Source organism: Peromyscus californicus, unplaced genomic scaffold (genome assembly GCF_007827085.1).
Source record: "Peromyscus californicus insignis strain IS unplaced genomic scaffold, ASM782708v3 Scaffold_18__1_contigs__length_77618521, whole genome shotgun sequence".
Lineage (NCBI taxonomy): Eukaryota > Metazoa > Chordata > Mammalia > Rodentia > Cricetidae > Peromyscus > Peromyscus californicus.
In genome coordinates this window covers 9012710-9027926 of record NW_026294480.1, presented here as the reverse complement: position 1 = coordinate 9027926, position 15217 = coordinate 9012710, and the positions used below count along the sequence as shown (strand labels likewise).

General features: G+C 41.5%; 1 protein-coding gene across 8 annotated transcripts in view; it reads left to right on the top strand.

The window, feature by feature from the left end:
• Positions 1 to 15217, top strand: part of Ctnnd2 (catenin delta 2) — an 863700-nt gene that overhangs the window by 758320 nt on the left and 90163 nt on the right. For 6 of the 8 annotated variants that reach the window (XM_052743025.1, XM_052743021.1, XM_052743023.1 and 3 more), the window contains 2 exons: positions 8607 to 8681; positions 9704 to 9854. In XM_052743025.1, coding sequence (XP_052598985.1) covers positions 8607 to 8681; positions 9704 to 9854 — 226 coding nt within the window. The remainder of the gene's footprint in view (positions 1 to 8606; positions 8682 to 9703; positions 9855 to 15217) is intronic. The other 2 variants (XM_052743024.1, XM_052743022.1) reach the window with 1 other exon arrangement.

Genomic DNA, 15217 nt, shown 5'->3' with positions numbered 1-15217 from the left:
TCTTGGTCCTAGTCAGGCATGGCTCAGCAGCTGCTCCACTACATGAACCAGGAAGTTCACCTTGGTCATGAACCCCAACAGTATTGCAAATGCCACAGTTGACATTGAGGCCAGCTCCAGAGGTGACCTGTGCTGATAACTTGATGCTGGGTTTGTCACTGTCGAGACAGGTCATCTGACTTCTGCTCTAGTTCTAATGTAAGTGTTGCAGAACTCCTTTCTGGAAGTGGAGAAACTGCTGAACCAGAGATATGGGACAGAGTGACAGGGTCCAAATTTACCTTCTCCTAAAGAAAAGCAACTAATAAGAAGAAATAGGTAAAACAGTGGGGTTTTGACAGAGAACTTGAGGACAAGAAATAAGAAATGTGAACCTGTAGCTGAAGTCAAAATAACTAGAGTTCGTGGGACAGAATACCAAAGATCCTGGATTTACACAGGAAAGTCCCCTCTAACATTCAGCAAGGAACTCTTAGCGTTTGCCTGTGAGAAAAACGCCTAAGACTGGCAAAGTCCACCCGAAATTACAAGAGGGAACAAAATTTGTCTCTGCGTGAGATGGACATAGTATGTGTTTCCCAGTGTCATGTGGGAAAATCTCACAATTCATGGACCATTGGCTAAAATACTCAGAAAGATCTTGTTTAATTATGAAGAATATTAGCCATGGACTGAGTGTGCTCCATCCTTTTCTAAAGAACCTTATAAGCAGGACCCAGATTCATCAGTAGTTACGAATTTTATTGATCACAGTCTAAACAAAGCCTTAAAGCACCTATGTGAATGCAGGTATTTTCGGTATCCCAGAAGTTAAAATTGGGGATGCCTGCCATTTGGTTGTAAAATACTCTGTCAACAAATGAAAAAGAAAATGTAGTCCATAATGAAAAAACAAAACAAAACAACAAAAAAAAAACAGCTCAGTACTGACAGATGTTAAAATTAGCAAACATGAGAAAATTATGATGGCATTGTATATGTTCAGAAAGTTAGAGATAGAAGACATATGTTTGAAAAACCCAATAAAACATCTTGAGTTTAAAGCACCATGTTTGAAATGAAAAATACATGAGATGCAATAAATAGCAGGTTAAACATTGCACAGAAAAAGATAGCACACGTGAGGGCAGGGATGCGTCCATGAACCTCAGCTTGCCTGGTGTACACTTCATTGGGCTCCTCAAACAAGGACGCAAGAAGGATCAAGAGAATAGAAAAAATAATACTGGTAGGAGTAACAGTTAAAAATTTTCCAAACATAATGAAAACCATGGATTTACAAACCCAAGAAGCTCAAAGAACCCCAAACACAAGGAAACTGATTAAATTATAGCAAATACTTCATAATCAGATCACTCAAACTTTGCATTAATGAGAAAAACTCCCCACATCCCCCTGGGAGTGGAAGGGGGGGCTGCTCTCATCAGCTGGTCTAGGTCAGCACCATGGACAGCAAAAAGGCAAAGAAAAACTAAGGAAAGGCAAGACTTGCCAGGCAGGTACAACTTCACTTAGAATGGTTGTAAAGCTACCTTTCTGAGTCTTTTTGCAATGTAAACTATACTGAGAGCAGACATTGTCAATCGCCCATGAGAGATTTCTGTCAAGCCAGAGAGAAATTGTGACATAAGAACTTGAGTTGAACTGCTGTAGCATTGATTAGAGTCTTGGTCATAGCACCTCAATATTCTGATCTTCCCATCCTGAAAGAAAACCAGTCACTCCTAAGATCCGATTCAGTGGTTCTAGCCCCACACATATGGTTATGGATTACTTTGGCACAGAAAAGACTCTCCTGAGAGCACCTAACCACTTAGAACCTAGAGATTTTTCTGTGGAAAAGGTTGGAAATCTCTGGCCCCATCAGTAACTTCATTGCCTTTGATCTTTAAGGCGTAGACCCTTTCAGTGGAGAGAGTGCTGATGTGCATAATAAGTACTTGGTGTTGAAAATCAACCCGACAGTTTCTTTCATCAATTAAGCACTCTTTAATCTTCCACTATGGACCAGAAGCTGAAGACAATTGAAGGAAAGAGATGAATGTAACTTGGTCTCTCCTTTACTCTGTAATAAAGATGTAAGTAAAAAGTGCAGAAGGCCATTGTCAATGGTGTGTCAGGGTCCAGGAGTGGCACTGAGGTCACTTTTACAAGAAAACAGTAAAGAAGGAGTCAGCACATTCCCAGCATTGCTGCGTAAAACCTCAGTATAGAAGCCAATGTTTAGAATTGCTTCTGGAAGACCTTTACAAGCAGTCTGTTATTTAAAGGAATGCCAGCCGCTATAACATTCAGACCCCCAGATACAAAAAGTCTCAGGCAAGATAGAAGTCAGAGCCTATTTTCTCCTGATATCGCAGTAAAGACCAGAGGACTGAGGCAGGAAGCAGTTCACACGGGCTAAGAGCCATTCTGTCATCTTCAACATGTGACTCCAAGACTACTCCCATTGTTACACCCACCGGCAGGAAACAAAATTCAGTCTCTGGAAAGAAATATTCCACCATGCAAATCACAGTGGCATCTCTGTTCCCTGCTGATAGTCTAGGGTTGAGGTAGAAAAACACTTCCATGTGGTTTTGCCCCCACCAGAATGGACAAGGATTGTAGAATGGTCCTGTAAAACTAGATTCAAGAATAAATTTATCTACTTTCATGAGAAAAAAAAAACTTTCACTAATATAGTCCACTTATGCTGCAGAACAAAGTGTTATATTAGTAGAAAGTAATTGCAGTTGAGTTCTTCTGCTGCATAGAACTTCCACAGAAACTGTACTGTATGGTTACAAGAATAAAGGCCTCGTTATCATGGCCTCTCCAGACCATGCCACACAACAAAATACAGATTCCCCCCACCCGTGTCATCGAAATAAGAAATGTTTTAATATCTCCAAGGTGGAATTCCCCTGGCTCCATGAGAAGGATATTAAGACCAGTCCTCTGTTTTCATGAGAAACTACATTTACAAAGAAAAAATTAAGGAGAAGTTTTTGACATGGTATTGAGTAAGAGAAAAGTAAACTCTTTGGGTTACTTTTCTTATCTCATATTGAATAGAAGTGATCGCCAGCTCAGCCTTGCCTGTGTGCAGTGGCTCACCCTGCTGGTTAGAGGTCAGGGTGCTGGTTGTCTCCCCTCTGCAAGGACATATTTACACAGTGCTATCGAGGGGAAAATGTAGCTGGCTGAGGATGAGATCTGAGATAGCCTTAGTTTCATGCATGCAAGACCAATCACCAGAAACAGTTGCATCAAATTCCCTGAAAGGCATTTCTAAATGGCAGATGCACACAGAGCTTTTTACCTCCAATGTTTGAAAAATAAAAATTCAGAAAGGTTCATGTTTAAAGATAAGTTGTTTTAATTGATTATTGCTGCTCCTTGACATGGCCGACAACTGGTTTACAGGTATTTGTTCAGCTTAATGAATGCTTTCTCTAGGTCACTGTCCATTGAACCTGGTCTTCTTCACTTCTTACATCAAGATACTTTTCCTCCTGGGAAACCCTATCACCTGAACGTTAGTGTTATCAGCAAACACATGTGATAAAACTTAATCTTTGCACTAACCTGACTTACATGTAAGAAGTATGAACAAGGGAAAAAAACCCACCCTATGAGCACACGATATCTGCTGCCACCGTAGCCAGCATCTCTGTTTGTAAGTTATAGCTTTGCTAACAAGGAAATTCTTTGCTAGCCCCCTTGACCAGAGATTTCACTTCTCAAAGTAAATATTGGGATTTTGAGGACAAAAGTGTCCAATCTTATTACATGACTGAATTAAAAGAACAACGCATGAATGCCATCAATGTAGAGGAACTCTCATGGGAAGGGCTTTGTGCTGACCTTGCCCAACTACTCCATGAATCCCATAGTAGACACCAATCACAGTTCTATTTCAACTATAAAGACTTAGTAACTCAATTAATAACAGTAACAATAATAATAATAATAGAAATAATAGTAGTAACATGAGCCATACAATAGAAATCGCATGGTTTCTGAATATTTAACACATTCTTTTTGTAATAAAACTTCCAGTAAAATAATACTGAATAAATAATTTGGCCCGTGGGGTACGTTCTGCCCTAATATAACAAACACTAATTAGATTGCCAAGAAAATAACATGACCTTATAAATAAATTCAGAAGCAAATTTTAGACTCTCGTAATTGATACTAAAGTTGTTGTTAGGTATTTTTTCAATTTATGGAATAAGAATCAAGAACATTGAGACCCTATGACAGCAGAAGGTGCTAGAATACTTCTGAAAAGTTAAATCATGGACTGAGATAAATGAGTTGGTAAGGCACATGCCTTGCAAGTATGAGAAACTGACTTCAATCCCCAGAACCCATGTTTAAAAAGAAATAAACTGGGGACTTATCATGCATGGGGGGGATTAAATTTTATTTGGAATCATTAGGTTTTTAGAATAGGACATTTCTTTACCATGTCAAGAGATAAAGTGGGGAAATATCTGCTTTAATAATTCTAGGGGAGAATTGTCTGCCATTTAACAGAAGATCTTTTAATACCTGACTGTACCACTAAAGCAACAAAAATTTAAAGAATAGAAAATCCATCAGTTCAGAATTTTAGCACTATCATGGGTTCAGCTCCAAAAGAGACTATTTTGTTCTTAATGGAAAACATTATCTTCAGTTATTTAGTGCAGTATTAGTAGAGAAATTACCTCTTACCTGCATAAATCAGCTTTAGTGGAATTGTCTCATCCTAAGTATGGGATAATTTTTAGAGATATCATAACCATGATTTGTGTTTTATTCTGGCTGAGTTTTTTTAATTTAATGTATTTTTTTTAGGTATGAGTGCTGTTGGCACATTTGTCTGCATGCCAGAAAAGGGCAAAGAGGGCATCAGATCCTATTATAGATAGTTGTGAGCCAGCATGTGGTTGCTGGGAATTGAACTCAGGACCTCTGGAAGAGCAGCCAGTGCTCTTAACCATTGAGCCATCTCTCCAGCCCCTGGCTGATATTTTTAATTAAGTTCCAGGAAACCCACAGTTGAATCAGGCAACCTGGATTTGAAGGATTAAAAAAAAAAAAAGAAAGCACTGACTTTACTTGATATTTCAATCGCTCAGTGTAAGTAAATTGATTAGACACAAATAACTTTGTTCTGAGTAGTTCTTTCTGGGTTCATCCCTGAACTTCATTTTGCCTAAAATGACAAAAATGGAAAAAACAACAGTCTAGACACTTGTAGGTGAATTCAGCAGAATGTAGCTGTCCCATGTTGATATCCCTTATCTCCTGCTGACCTCGAGGTGGTGCTGACTTTGGGTTCTATGAGCATAACTCTGTAGATGGATAGGTGTTGGATTGTGCATTGATTCTGTTTCTCTATCTGGAGTCATCTATATCCTATGGTGCCTCCCGTCTGGGGCACACAGTGGTGTGATGGTTGGTGGCTAGACCACTTCGCACTACTGTACTCTCTCAGCCTCACCTCACTGTTGAGCATCCTTGGATGCAGCCATATCTCTTCCATGCTAACCCTTTGTATATGTCACCTGCTTCCTAGTCAAGTAAACCCTCTGTAATTCTTGTCTGTAGCTCTTCTTCTCCTTCACACTTCAGCCCGTAGAAGCCCCCAGGGCTACCCCTGGTGACACTGGGGTCACAGAAGCCTTCATGCTTCATAGATGCCTCCAGGATGGGACTGAAAACTTCACTAGTTAGTTCTTGGCCTCTTCTATAGTCCAATAAGGGAAGTCATTCATTGACTCTCCATTCTGCCATCATTGTTGAGGGCGAGGGAGAAAGTAACACCACCGCACCCTCCCACATGAACAACTTCTCCCTAGATACTCCAGGGTTGTCGTGACAGCTCACAAAGTACTGTTGCATCTTGTACTTCTTGTAATGCCCCACACATTAGTTTAGGGACTCTGTGTGAACTCTGAAAAGTGAACAAATTGTTTTCGGCTTCTTCTAATCCCCTTTCAATATATCCAAGCTTTTACCTGGGGTTGTGGGCTAGCCTTAAAAACAACCATATGTTTTTTCTTCTCTGTTCCATTATAACAACATCTCATGGAGCCAAACAATGGCCCAGTTCTGTCCAGGAGAAAAAGGAAGAATGCAGTGTTTCCTGTCTGAAGTATCATCTCATTCCATGTAAACAAAAGTGACCCTCTTTTGACATAAACAAGATATTCCAGTTACATGTGGCTTTTGTGTTGGCCTTAGTGAATCAGGACAGCCGTTCCCAAGAATAGATTTAAGTGCCCAGTGGGCCAATTTATAGTACTTAACTATCTTTTACTCAGGAGTTTAGAGGCAAGTTAAATGGATCATTGGCAACCAAAAATAATAAAATGAAAACCAACATGAATTGATTACCTTATAAGTTCTATGAACTGCGGTGAAGATGTTCATAATCGAAGCCGTCCTTCAGAGGGACAAGGGAGAGTGGATGTCAAGCACACTGACTCAGAGATAGAGCTTCATGAGTTCAAGACCAGGTTGAGAACTCCCAGGCTGCATCAGGACGTACTTGTCTTGTCTCACCTGTAAAATGGGACTAGTGATGGCACCTGCTTTACAGAGTTGAGGATTAAATGAGTTCAAACATACAAAGAAGTTAGAACGTTTCTGGTAAGTGTGTTGTTAGATGTGAACTAGAATGCCCTGAGGGAACTTGCCCTCCTGAGCCATCTTTGGGAACTCACCACATCAGGGACAATTTGAACCTGGCATCCTGTTCGGCTCTTGTGCCTGGTCCTCGTGTTCTTTCTTCCTCTTTCTCCTCCGTTCTTGCTTTTCCCTCTTTCTCTGCTGTTTCTTTGACAATCCCGAGCATCTTATCTTGATCGTGGGTCACTCTTCTCAGTGGTGTCCTGGTCACACCTGGTTTGTCTCCCCGCTTTGTGCTGCCCTGCTCAGTGCCTACTACCCTCAGTCTGTTGACAAAATGTCAGGGTTGAGTCAGGTAATTTACCCCCGATCAGGATGAGTTATGTACACCTTCCTCTATTGTCTGCTTCCTTCGGTGACACCGTACTTTCCAATTAAAGCTTTTGGCAGCTCATACACCTTTCAGACCACCACTGGGCTTAAAGAGAAGCAGCCCCATTCTCTCCTGGAACACTGTGCGAGCCCCATGCATCTATACTACTCGCACCTGGGAAGCATTCCACAGTTCCCAGACTTCTTTATCGACATCATGCCTTCTGTTCTTTTAACTCCTTACTGGGCGACTCATAGATTTCCAGCCCACTCCCTGGACTTCTTGGCTAATGGCCTAAGAACATGGCAACCTCCTATCTTGGAAAGTCTAGAAAAACTCATGTAAATTTCCAGCACCTTTTGAATATGTCTACGGCAGGCTATAGACTATGGTGATATGAGAAGACACACACACACACACACAAAACACACACACTACAAAACACAAAAGGTTCCAAAAAACAAAAGAAGAAGGTTCTGCTCTTGGGTCACCTGCATGTCAAATCCATTCCAGGCTGTCACTTTTCATATCATAAAATACATATCTGGAACTCATACGTATTGGAAGCCTACAGGGTTTTTGTTGTTGTTTTTTTTTTTTTTTTTTTTTTTTTTTGGTTCAGTTTTGTTTTGTTTCCTCTCAAGTTCTTGTCAGAGTTAAATGGATTCTCTTCATTATCCACTTACCAGACTATCTTTCCATCCATCCTCAGGGAGGTGAGTGTAGTACTGGACCTTCCAAGAAAACCATAACTGTCTCATTTGGGGACATTAGATACGGTAGTGTGGAAGATAAAGTGGCAGCAGCAAAGAGAGAGTATGATATCTTCAGCCAAAGGAGAAGCAGATTCAGGGACAGGGTATCTCTTGTGATGAGATTATTTAATGTTTTATGTTTAAATGTCCCTGTTGATAAAGTGATGATGCTGGTCTTCCTGTGTTTTGAGGAATTAGAAGAGACCTCAGCTGTGTAAACCAAGAGCATAGGCTTGGTAGTGGAAAGAGAGCCATTTCTAAGGCCTGTGCTTAGGATGCCAGGAACTGTTTACAATGGTCTTTCAGGACAAAAGTATCCAAGTATTCTTTATTATTAATGTGCACTTTTTAATTCCTCCATGTTGACCCAAAGTCTGAATCTCTCTGAACTCCAAGTTCTCTCCTTAATTTTATAGAAGAGGCCAACCATAAGCGGCTGCGTAAGCTTAAGCTTCAGTCTTTTCTGGGTTGGGTGCTAGACACGCAACTAAAGAAAGCAATGAATGTGTCTAGGGGAGGCCATGTTTCTTTGTGGGGGGCAAACGCACACATGGAAGTGGGCACTTCCTCTCTGGAAAATGGTGTCAGAGCCACACAACGTAATCTAGCTTAGTGATTTCTAAACCTTGGTGTTTCTCCACTGTCAACTGGACTCCTGAATAGTGTTTCTTTTGCTTCTGTACATGGGGCTGTTGGGTAGGCTGAGCGGCGCCATGGTGAGTTGTATCTGTGTGCCTTCGCCTCAGGCACAAAGGGGAAAGAAGAGAATCATGCGATATTGAATGATGGTGATGAAAACAATGTGAATGTGACTTCTAACGTAGGATGGGATGAAGTTGTTTGTTTTTTTAATCTCATATTTCATGCAGGGCTGGGCTGAGGATGTGGCAGGCATGGCGTATGCCCTACGTTCACTGCCAGAGGGGGCTCCCTGCCTGCCACAGGTGAGAGCCAGCTCTGGGGTGCCTGTCCCTATGGGGGATTGGGGGGCTGGAGTGGGCCTGGTGGGGGAGGGGTGGGGAAGAACTGGTTCCCTCAGAATCTGAATCCTCTTTCCTGAATGTATTTTTTCCAGATCATAAATGGAATTGCAACCAATCAAACCCTTACAATCAGTTTTTCTCACAGCTGTCTTTGGAACAGTATGGAACAATATAAAACATGCATTCATGTCTACAAAGCTCAGGCTACCTGCATTTTGTTAAATGACTGAGTCCAGGGGCTTTATCTGCCCAGCAATACCTCTTCATTCAACAGGAAGTATCAGATCTGTTCCATAAGGGCACCAACCCCAAACCAAAACAAATTATGTCTTTAAAAAAATAGGACATTGACTGATAGCCCTGGAAATAATACATTTGTATCTTAATGTTCTTATTTCAAAAAGTGTTATCATTTTCACTCTTGCTTCTCAATGTCATATTTTCCTCTTCCCAGTACTATATTCCTTTTTTCTACTAATTTCTTCTCTATTGTTGAACAAAGGGCCTCTTCCTTTGCATGCATGGCAGTTGATCTCTACGGGCCACCTCAGAGCTCTCTTTACAAAGGCCACCCATATCCAACCCACACCACTTCCTGCATATTGGTGGTTCTTTTTTTTTTTTTTTTAATTATTTCTCTAATATCAGTGGTCAGCTCTGCCCACCCCAAACCTCCACATCCTATAGCATCACGGGTGTGCATCCTGGAGGTGGCATCTAGCCCTGAGTGCTGAGAACACTGTCACAAGAAAACGGAGTGGTGGTCCAAGGAGTGACCCTGGAACCTTTATCTTAGGTTCGGAGGGGGAAAGCAGACACCGTCCAGTGCATGTCTAACGTGTTCAGCCTGTTCTGCAGCTAGGTCATGGCAAGCCAACCTTTTCGGCTCCTGCACACAGCCGCCTGACAATCCGCAGAGCTGTTGGCTTTCTGGGGCTTCTCACCCCTCTTTCTAATCTCCTTTGCTTTCCCTCTTTTGGCAGTGGTCCGTATATATCCGAGCCGCTGTCCGGAAAGAGAAAGGCCTGCCCATCCTTGTGGAGCTCCTTCGAATAGACAACGACCGTGTAGTGTGTGCAGTGGCCACGGCACTCCGGAACATGGCCTTGGATGTCAGAAATAAGGAGCTCATCGGTATGTTCTCTAACTCGGTGTCCCTGTTTTTTTTTTTTTTTTTGCGCAAGTGTGTGCGTGTATGGCTGAATTCCTCTTGAGAGCATATGCATGTGGGGACGGTGTGTTTGTTAGGAGCTGTGTGTTTTCCAGCTTTCCTGCTTTAATCAATGCACTGGTTGGTCCTTGAGAACTTGAAGGAGAATATGGTTTCCAGTCTTTGCAAATGGAAAGCGAACCTTGTGCTTCGTGTTTAATCCTTTCGTCCCAATGCGCTGAAGCTCTGCTGTGCTGTTGGTGTGCTTCCTACATGGTAGAATTAGGAAGCCTGATAGGGTACCTGCTCCTTCCTCCCACTCTCTAGTTGTATTCATTTATATGTTTGGTTATCTATTCCTGTATTATTTATCTATTTTCACCATACTTAAAATGAAAGAATCTCCCCTAAGAAATATCAAAGATCTTCTATTAAGGGGGCATTAAAGAGGTAATATATGTATGTGCCTCTTCTACAAATGATTCTTCATTTCCTATCAGTTCCAGGACTGCTCTAGGTCCAGGGAGTTATACCAATGAGTGAAACAGACAATAACCAAGACAAATAAATGAATCACATGCTGCCTAGAAGTGTTCTTTGGGGGAGGTGGTAAAGGAGGCTTTCATTGGTGAGCTTGAAATTTTTTTTCATTTGAGTTTATATTTTCATAACTGCTTAACCATTTTAAAATGTTCAATTCCATGGCATTTGGTGTATTTCCAATGCCATATAATTGCCACCTCTGTTTCCAAAACATTTTTGTCATCCCAAAAGAAACCTGTATCCATTAAGCAGATTCTCTTCCTCCTACTCTGGGGGCCACCAAGCTGCTCCATCTCAGTGGACTCCCCTGATCTGGACACCCCTTATGTGTAGATTCATGGAATGTGTGAGCTTATGTGTCTTGTGTATAATTCCTGGAATGGCTGTCGGCTGTTTTATTATGCATTAATAAATTATAATTGTCTAATTAGCACACAAAGTGATATTAGCACACACAAAATGTGGAATAGTCAAATCAAGTTACACTTAACATAGTACCTCACAAGCTTTGTCAAGGTCTCCACATATAGCTCATGCTGCCCTTGGGTGCGTTGAATAGCCAAGGCTGGCCTTGAAGTTATAAACACTCTGCCTTGACCTCCCTAAGTGCTAAGATTATAGTCCTGAACCACCATGCTGGAATCAATATTTATTTGAAATGTTACTCAGTAATTAAAAATTCTTTTAAAATCTCGGCTTTCTTTTAATTGTGACTTTGACCAATATCAACTTATCTCTCCCAGCTGGCAGCCTCCGGTAACCAACCTTCTTCTCTTGCTTCAAAGAGTTAATTCGTTTTATACTCTACATTTATATTTCCCTTGCCATGAATGCCCCCCAGTTCCATCCATGTTGTCACAAATGTCATCATTTCCTTTTAGTTTAAGTCTGAGCAACAGTCTATTGGGTACCCCACCTCCTTTATAATCTCAGCCATTGATGAGCACAGGGTGTGGATATGTGCCCAGAAAATGAACTTTTCTGGATCATATGGAAATTCTATTTTCAGTTTTTTAATGTAACTTCCACAACATTTTCCGTGATGTCTGCACTGATTTACAATCCCATCGTTGAAACACAAAGAAAGGTTCCCTCTTCGCCACGCTTACCTTCATCTATAAAAGCTATTTTGACAGGTGTGAGGTGATGCCTCCTGTGGCTTAATTTGCATTTCACTAATGATCAGTAATGTTGAGTATTTTCTCAGCTATCTCTTGGTCATCTGTACGTCTCCTTATGAGACATATCTAGTCATATTCTTTGCTCAATTTTAAAATGAGCTGTTTTCTTGCTATTGGGTTTGACTTTGTGTGTGCTTTGGTATTAACCTCATGTCGGGTTTAGGCCTTGAAACATTGAATGTCAACCCCCAGGTGCTGATCTTCTGCTGCTGTCAGTCATCCACATCCTTAGCAGAACTTTTTTTAGTTTGATGCAATCCCGAGTGTATGTTTTGAGTTTTCTCACTGAGCTTTTGGGGTCAGATCTGTAAAAAACTAATGCCCAGACCAGTGATTGTGTCGCTTTCCCCCATACATTTTCTTTAAAACGTTGTGCAATTTCACACTTAACTATGTAATATATCTTGAGTTTAGTTTTACACATCGGCTGAGATAAAGGTTCATTTTCCTTCTCCTGTACGCAGCCTTTCCACTTTAAGGTGTGGTTTTCAATGAGGTTAAGCTGGGAGTGGTTGTAAGGAACGCTTTCAGTGAAGGCCTAAAGGAAGGTGGCTATGCAGATATGGAGAGGGAAGGAATCTAAGCTGAAGGGGCAGCCTCTGCAGACCATGCCCTGGGATGGGAGCTGGGAGCAAGTCAATGGGTTTGGAGCCTTCAAGAGGCTTCGTTTGTCTAGCAGGGCAAGTAGTGGGCTCCTAGAGCAGAGAGGCCTTCCTCTGCCTCTCCGTAAGGGGGAAGGTACAGGACAGAGGCCAGCTGATACCTGGAAACTGAAGACTCGGCAGGAACCCACACAGAAATGGCGCAAGCTCCCGTGACACTGGAATTAGGGAGATGTCAGAGTTCCTTGTGGGCTTCCTGTGTGACTCCTGGACAGTGGGCAGGCTCCCATCCGGTAGCAATGCAGCAGGTGAGGGTTATCAGGAGGTGGGATCCGGGATCTAAGCAGCAGGGAGCTGGGCCAACCACAGCAGCTAAGGTGCAGCTTACTGCACCTTACCTGGCAAATTCGGAAAAGTGAGATATAAGTGAGCAAACTCTATCACTAGACAGTTGAAGAACTAGGCATGATGTGCTGAATAAACTGTTAGTAATCCAGGAACCTGACACCTTTCCTCTGCCATTTCCCAGTGCACATCAGAGCCTCCACTCAGAACCAAAGTATTTGCAGGTTTTTAGCCATTCATTTCCTAAGAATAAAATCAGACTTTAGGTCAGTCTCTTTTCTCTCTCTCTCTCTCTCTCTCTCTCTCTCTCTCTCTCTCTCTCTCTCTCTCTCTCGTCATTGTCTATCTTCCTAACAATATATTATACAGAAGGACATAAACTTGCAAATTTGGTATTTGTTCTTAGTTTTGGCTTAATTTTAGTATTTGCAGATTCAGTGTGCTTTGTATATTTAAAATAAGCTAGTAGATCAAAGGGTCAGAAAGCCCTCTGCATATACACGTTTCCTTTCCTTAAATAGTTATTTCAGACAGGACCAGCAATGGGCCTTCCAATAAAAGCCTCATAGCTTCTCTATAACATAGAGGAAAAAATCAATAGCTAATCAGTCTACTGCCTGGATGCTAAGTACCAGGTATTGTGCGCTTGTGTGCTTTATGTCTTTTGGTGGATTAATATATAACAAAATCGTGAGCTATCGATTGGCCTTCTAGCTCCTAGGCATCTCTTCTTTCTCTGAAGCCAGTTATCCAGTGGTCCATCTGAGCTTGGAGCACCTCAAGCTCCACATTGTCCATTAAGTTGTTACTATCAGATGTCACCAAGTAGGAAATGGAGGCAGCCATTCAGAAACAAAGCTAGAAACACTGAAGCCACGGGCTTTATGAAAGCAGTAAGGTTTTTTTTTTTATGACAAGAATAGAATTTAGCAAAGTGTTGACATTCTTTTTAGGAGAAAGCACACATTACTCTTGTCCGACCAGTTGACTCTAAACATTGTATCAAAGTGATTGTTTGTATCGAGAAATGATAGACAGGACATTATACATTGAGGAGAAACGATGACTTTGAACCAAGGACAACAACAGCAACAAAGAAAGACAAGTGTGGCCTTCTTGTCCTTTCTGTCAACTCACTCTGAAAGTTTTGGTGACCTTGTCTGGGGTCATAACCTTGAAAGATCCTCTTTCTGCAGGTGTCCACACACTGCCCTCACCTCAGCAAACACCACCTTCCCAAGAAGAGCTTTGCTGTAAACCATCCATGGACCCACCCTACCCCCTTCCCTGATTGATTTTTAAAAGAGATGATCCCTATTTAAGATGGCTCCGACTTAGAGCCTTTCAACTTCATGATAACATGCACTCAGAAGAAACTGCTTTGAATTTTTGAAATCTCATTGTGTCTCATGCTAGTGATTTGTCGTGCAGTGTTCTTCTTCAACACTGGGCAGTAGCATTAAGTGACAACTCCCAGTCAGCTGTGGAATCATGGGGGAAGGAACTCAGGTTCTGCCGTGCACTGTATTGCTAAGCTCTGGCGTTCAGTAAGTTAGGTGTATGAACTGCATAGGCTGACAACATCCTCAACTTATAATGGTGTGTTGTAACATAACCCCAACACGATGACACTCTCTCTGTGTGACATTACTTACTAGTCTTGTTTCTTTCCCCTCCACTGGGACACTAGCTAATAAGGAGCCAATGCCTTGTCTTATTTTCTAATATATTCTATGTGAATGGAACTGTATGTGACCCCCCAGCAGGGATTTGATAAATATTTGCTGAATGGATAGCTGAGATAGATTTTTTTTCCTATCCAACTATCATCTTATACTCTATATCAGAAAAAAAACCATTAAGTAAACAAATTAAAGAAAACATCAACCAAAGAAAAGGATTTCATGTCGATGAACAACCAGAAAGTCAGTTCACTTTCTCCTTAGCTGTTCCAGATGCATGCAGGCACTTAGAATTTCAGAAGAAAACCAGATTTTCACTGGTTCGGAGGTTTCAGTTTAAATTACAACTCTCTTGGACTATTCTCTTAATTGGTGTGAGAGTGGGCGGCCAGCCACCCTTGTACTTGAGGGATAGATCATCTTCAGAGGACTCCATTATCATGAAGCTGTTGAGTAAGCAGTGGTCACATTACCCTATTACATCTACTGAGAAGCAAATAGTATCACACTCAGGAGCCTAGCTGCCTCCACTCTACTGATCGTCTCATTGGGCTGTTTCCATGGTTATGTGTACATCTCTGCAACCTGAAAAGTATGCTATAGATGGATCCTGAATTCTTCTTAATGACATGCCTCAGTAGCAGAGGTTAATGCACATACATGCATACTTTGCAACCTTCAGAAATGTTAATTATCCTTCTATGTAATGAAAGTTGTTCAAAAGAATGGTAATAATTAGCTTCCCTGAAAAGGGAGTACCATGCCATCTCACTTCGTTTCCAGTCTGCCTCCCATTTCAGCACTTGGACAGTTTCTTTCATTATGGGAAGTTCCGTGGGAAGGACAAGATTACTCTTTCCTAACTTTCTTTTCTTGTCCCGATTTATTTTAAATGTTTAGATTAAAATATATAAATATAGTTTCTTGGCCACTCTAAAGACCACATAGAGTTTGCTGGAGATATTTACAGAAAGACAGGAAACATTCCATATTT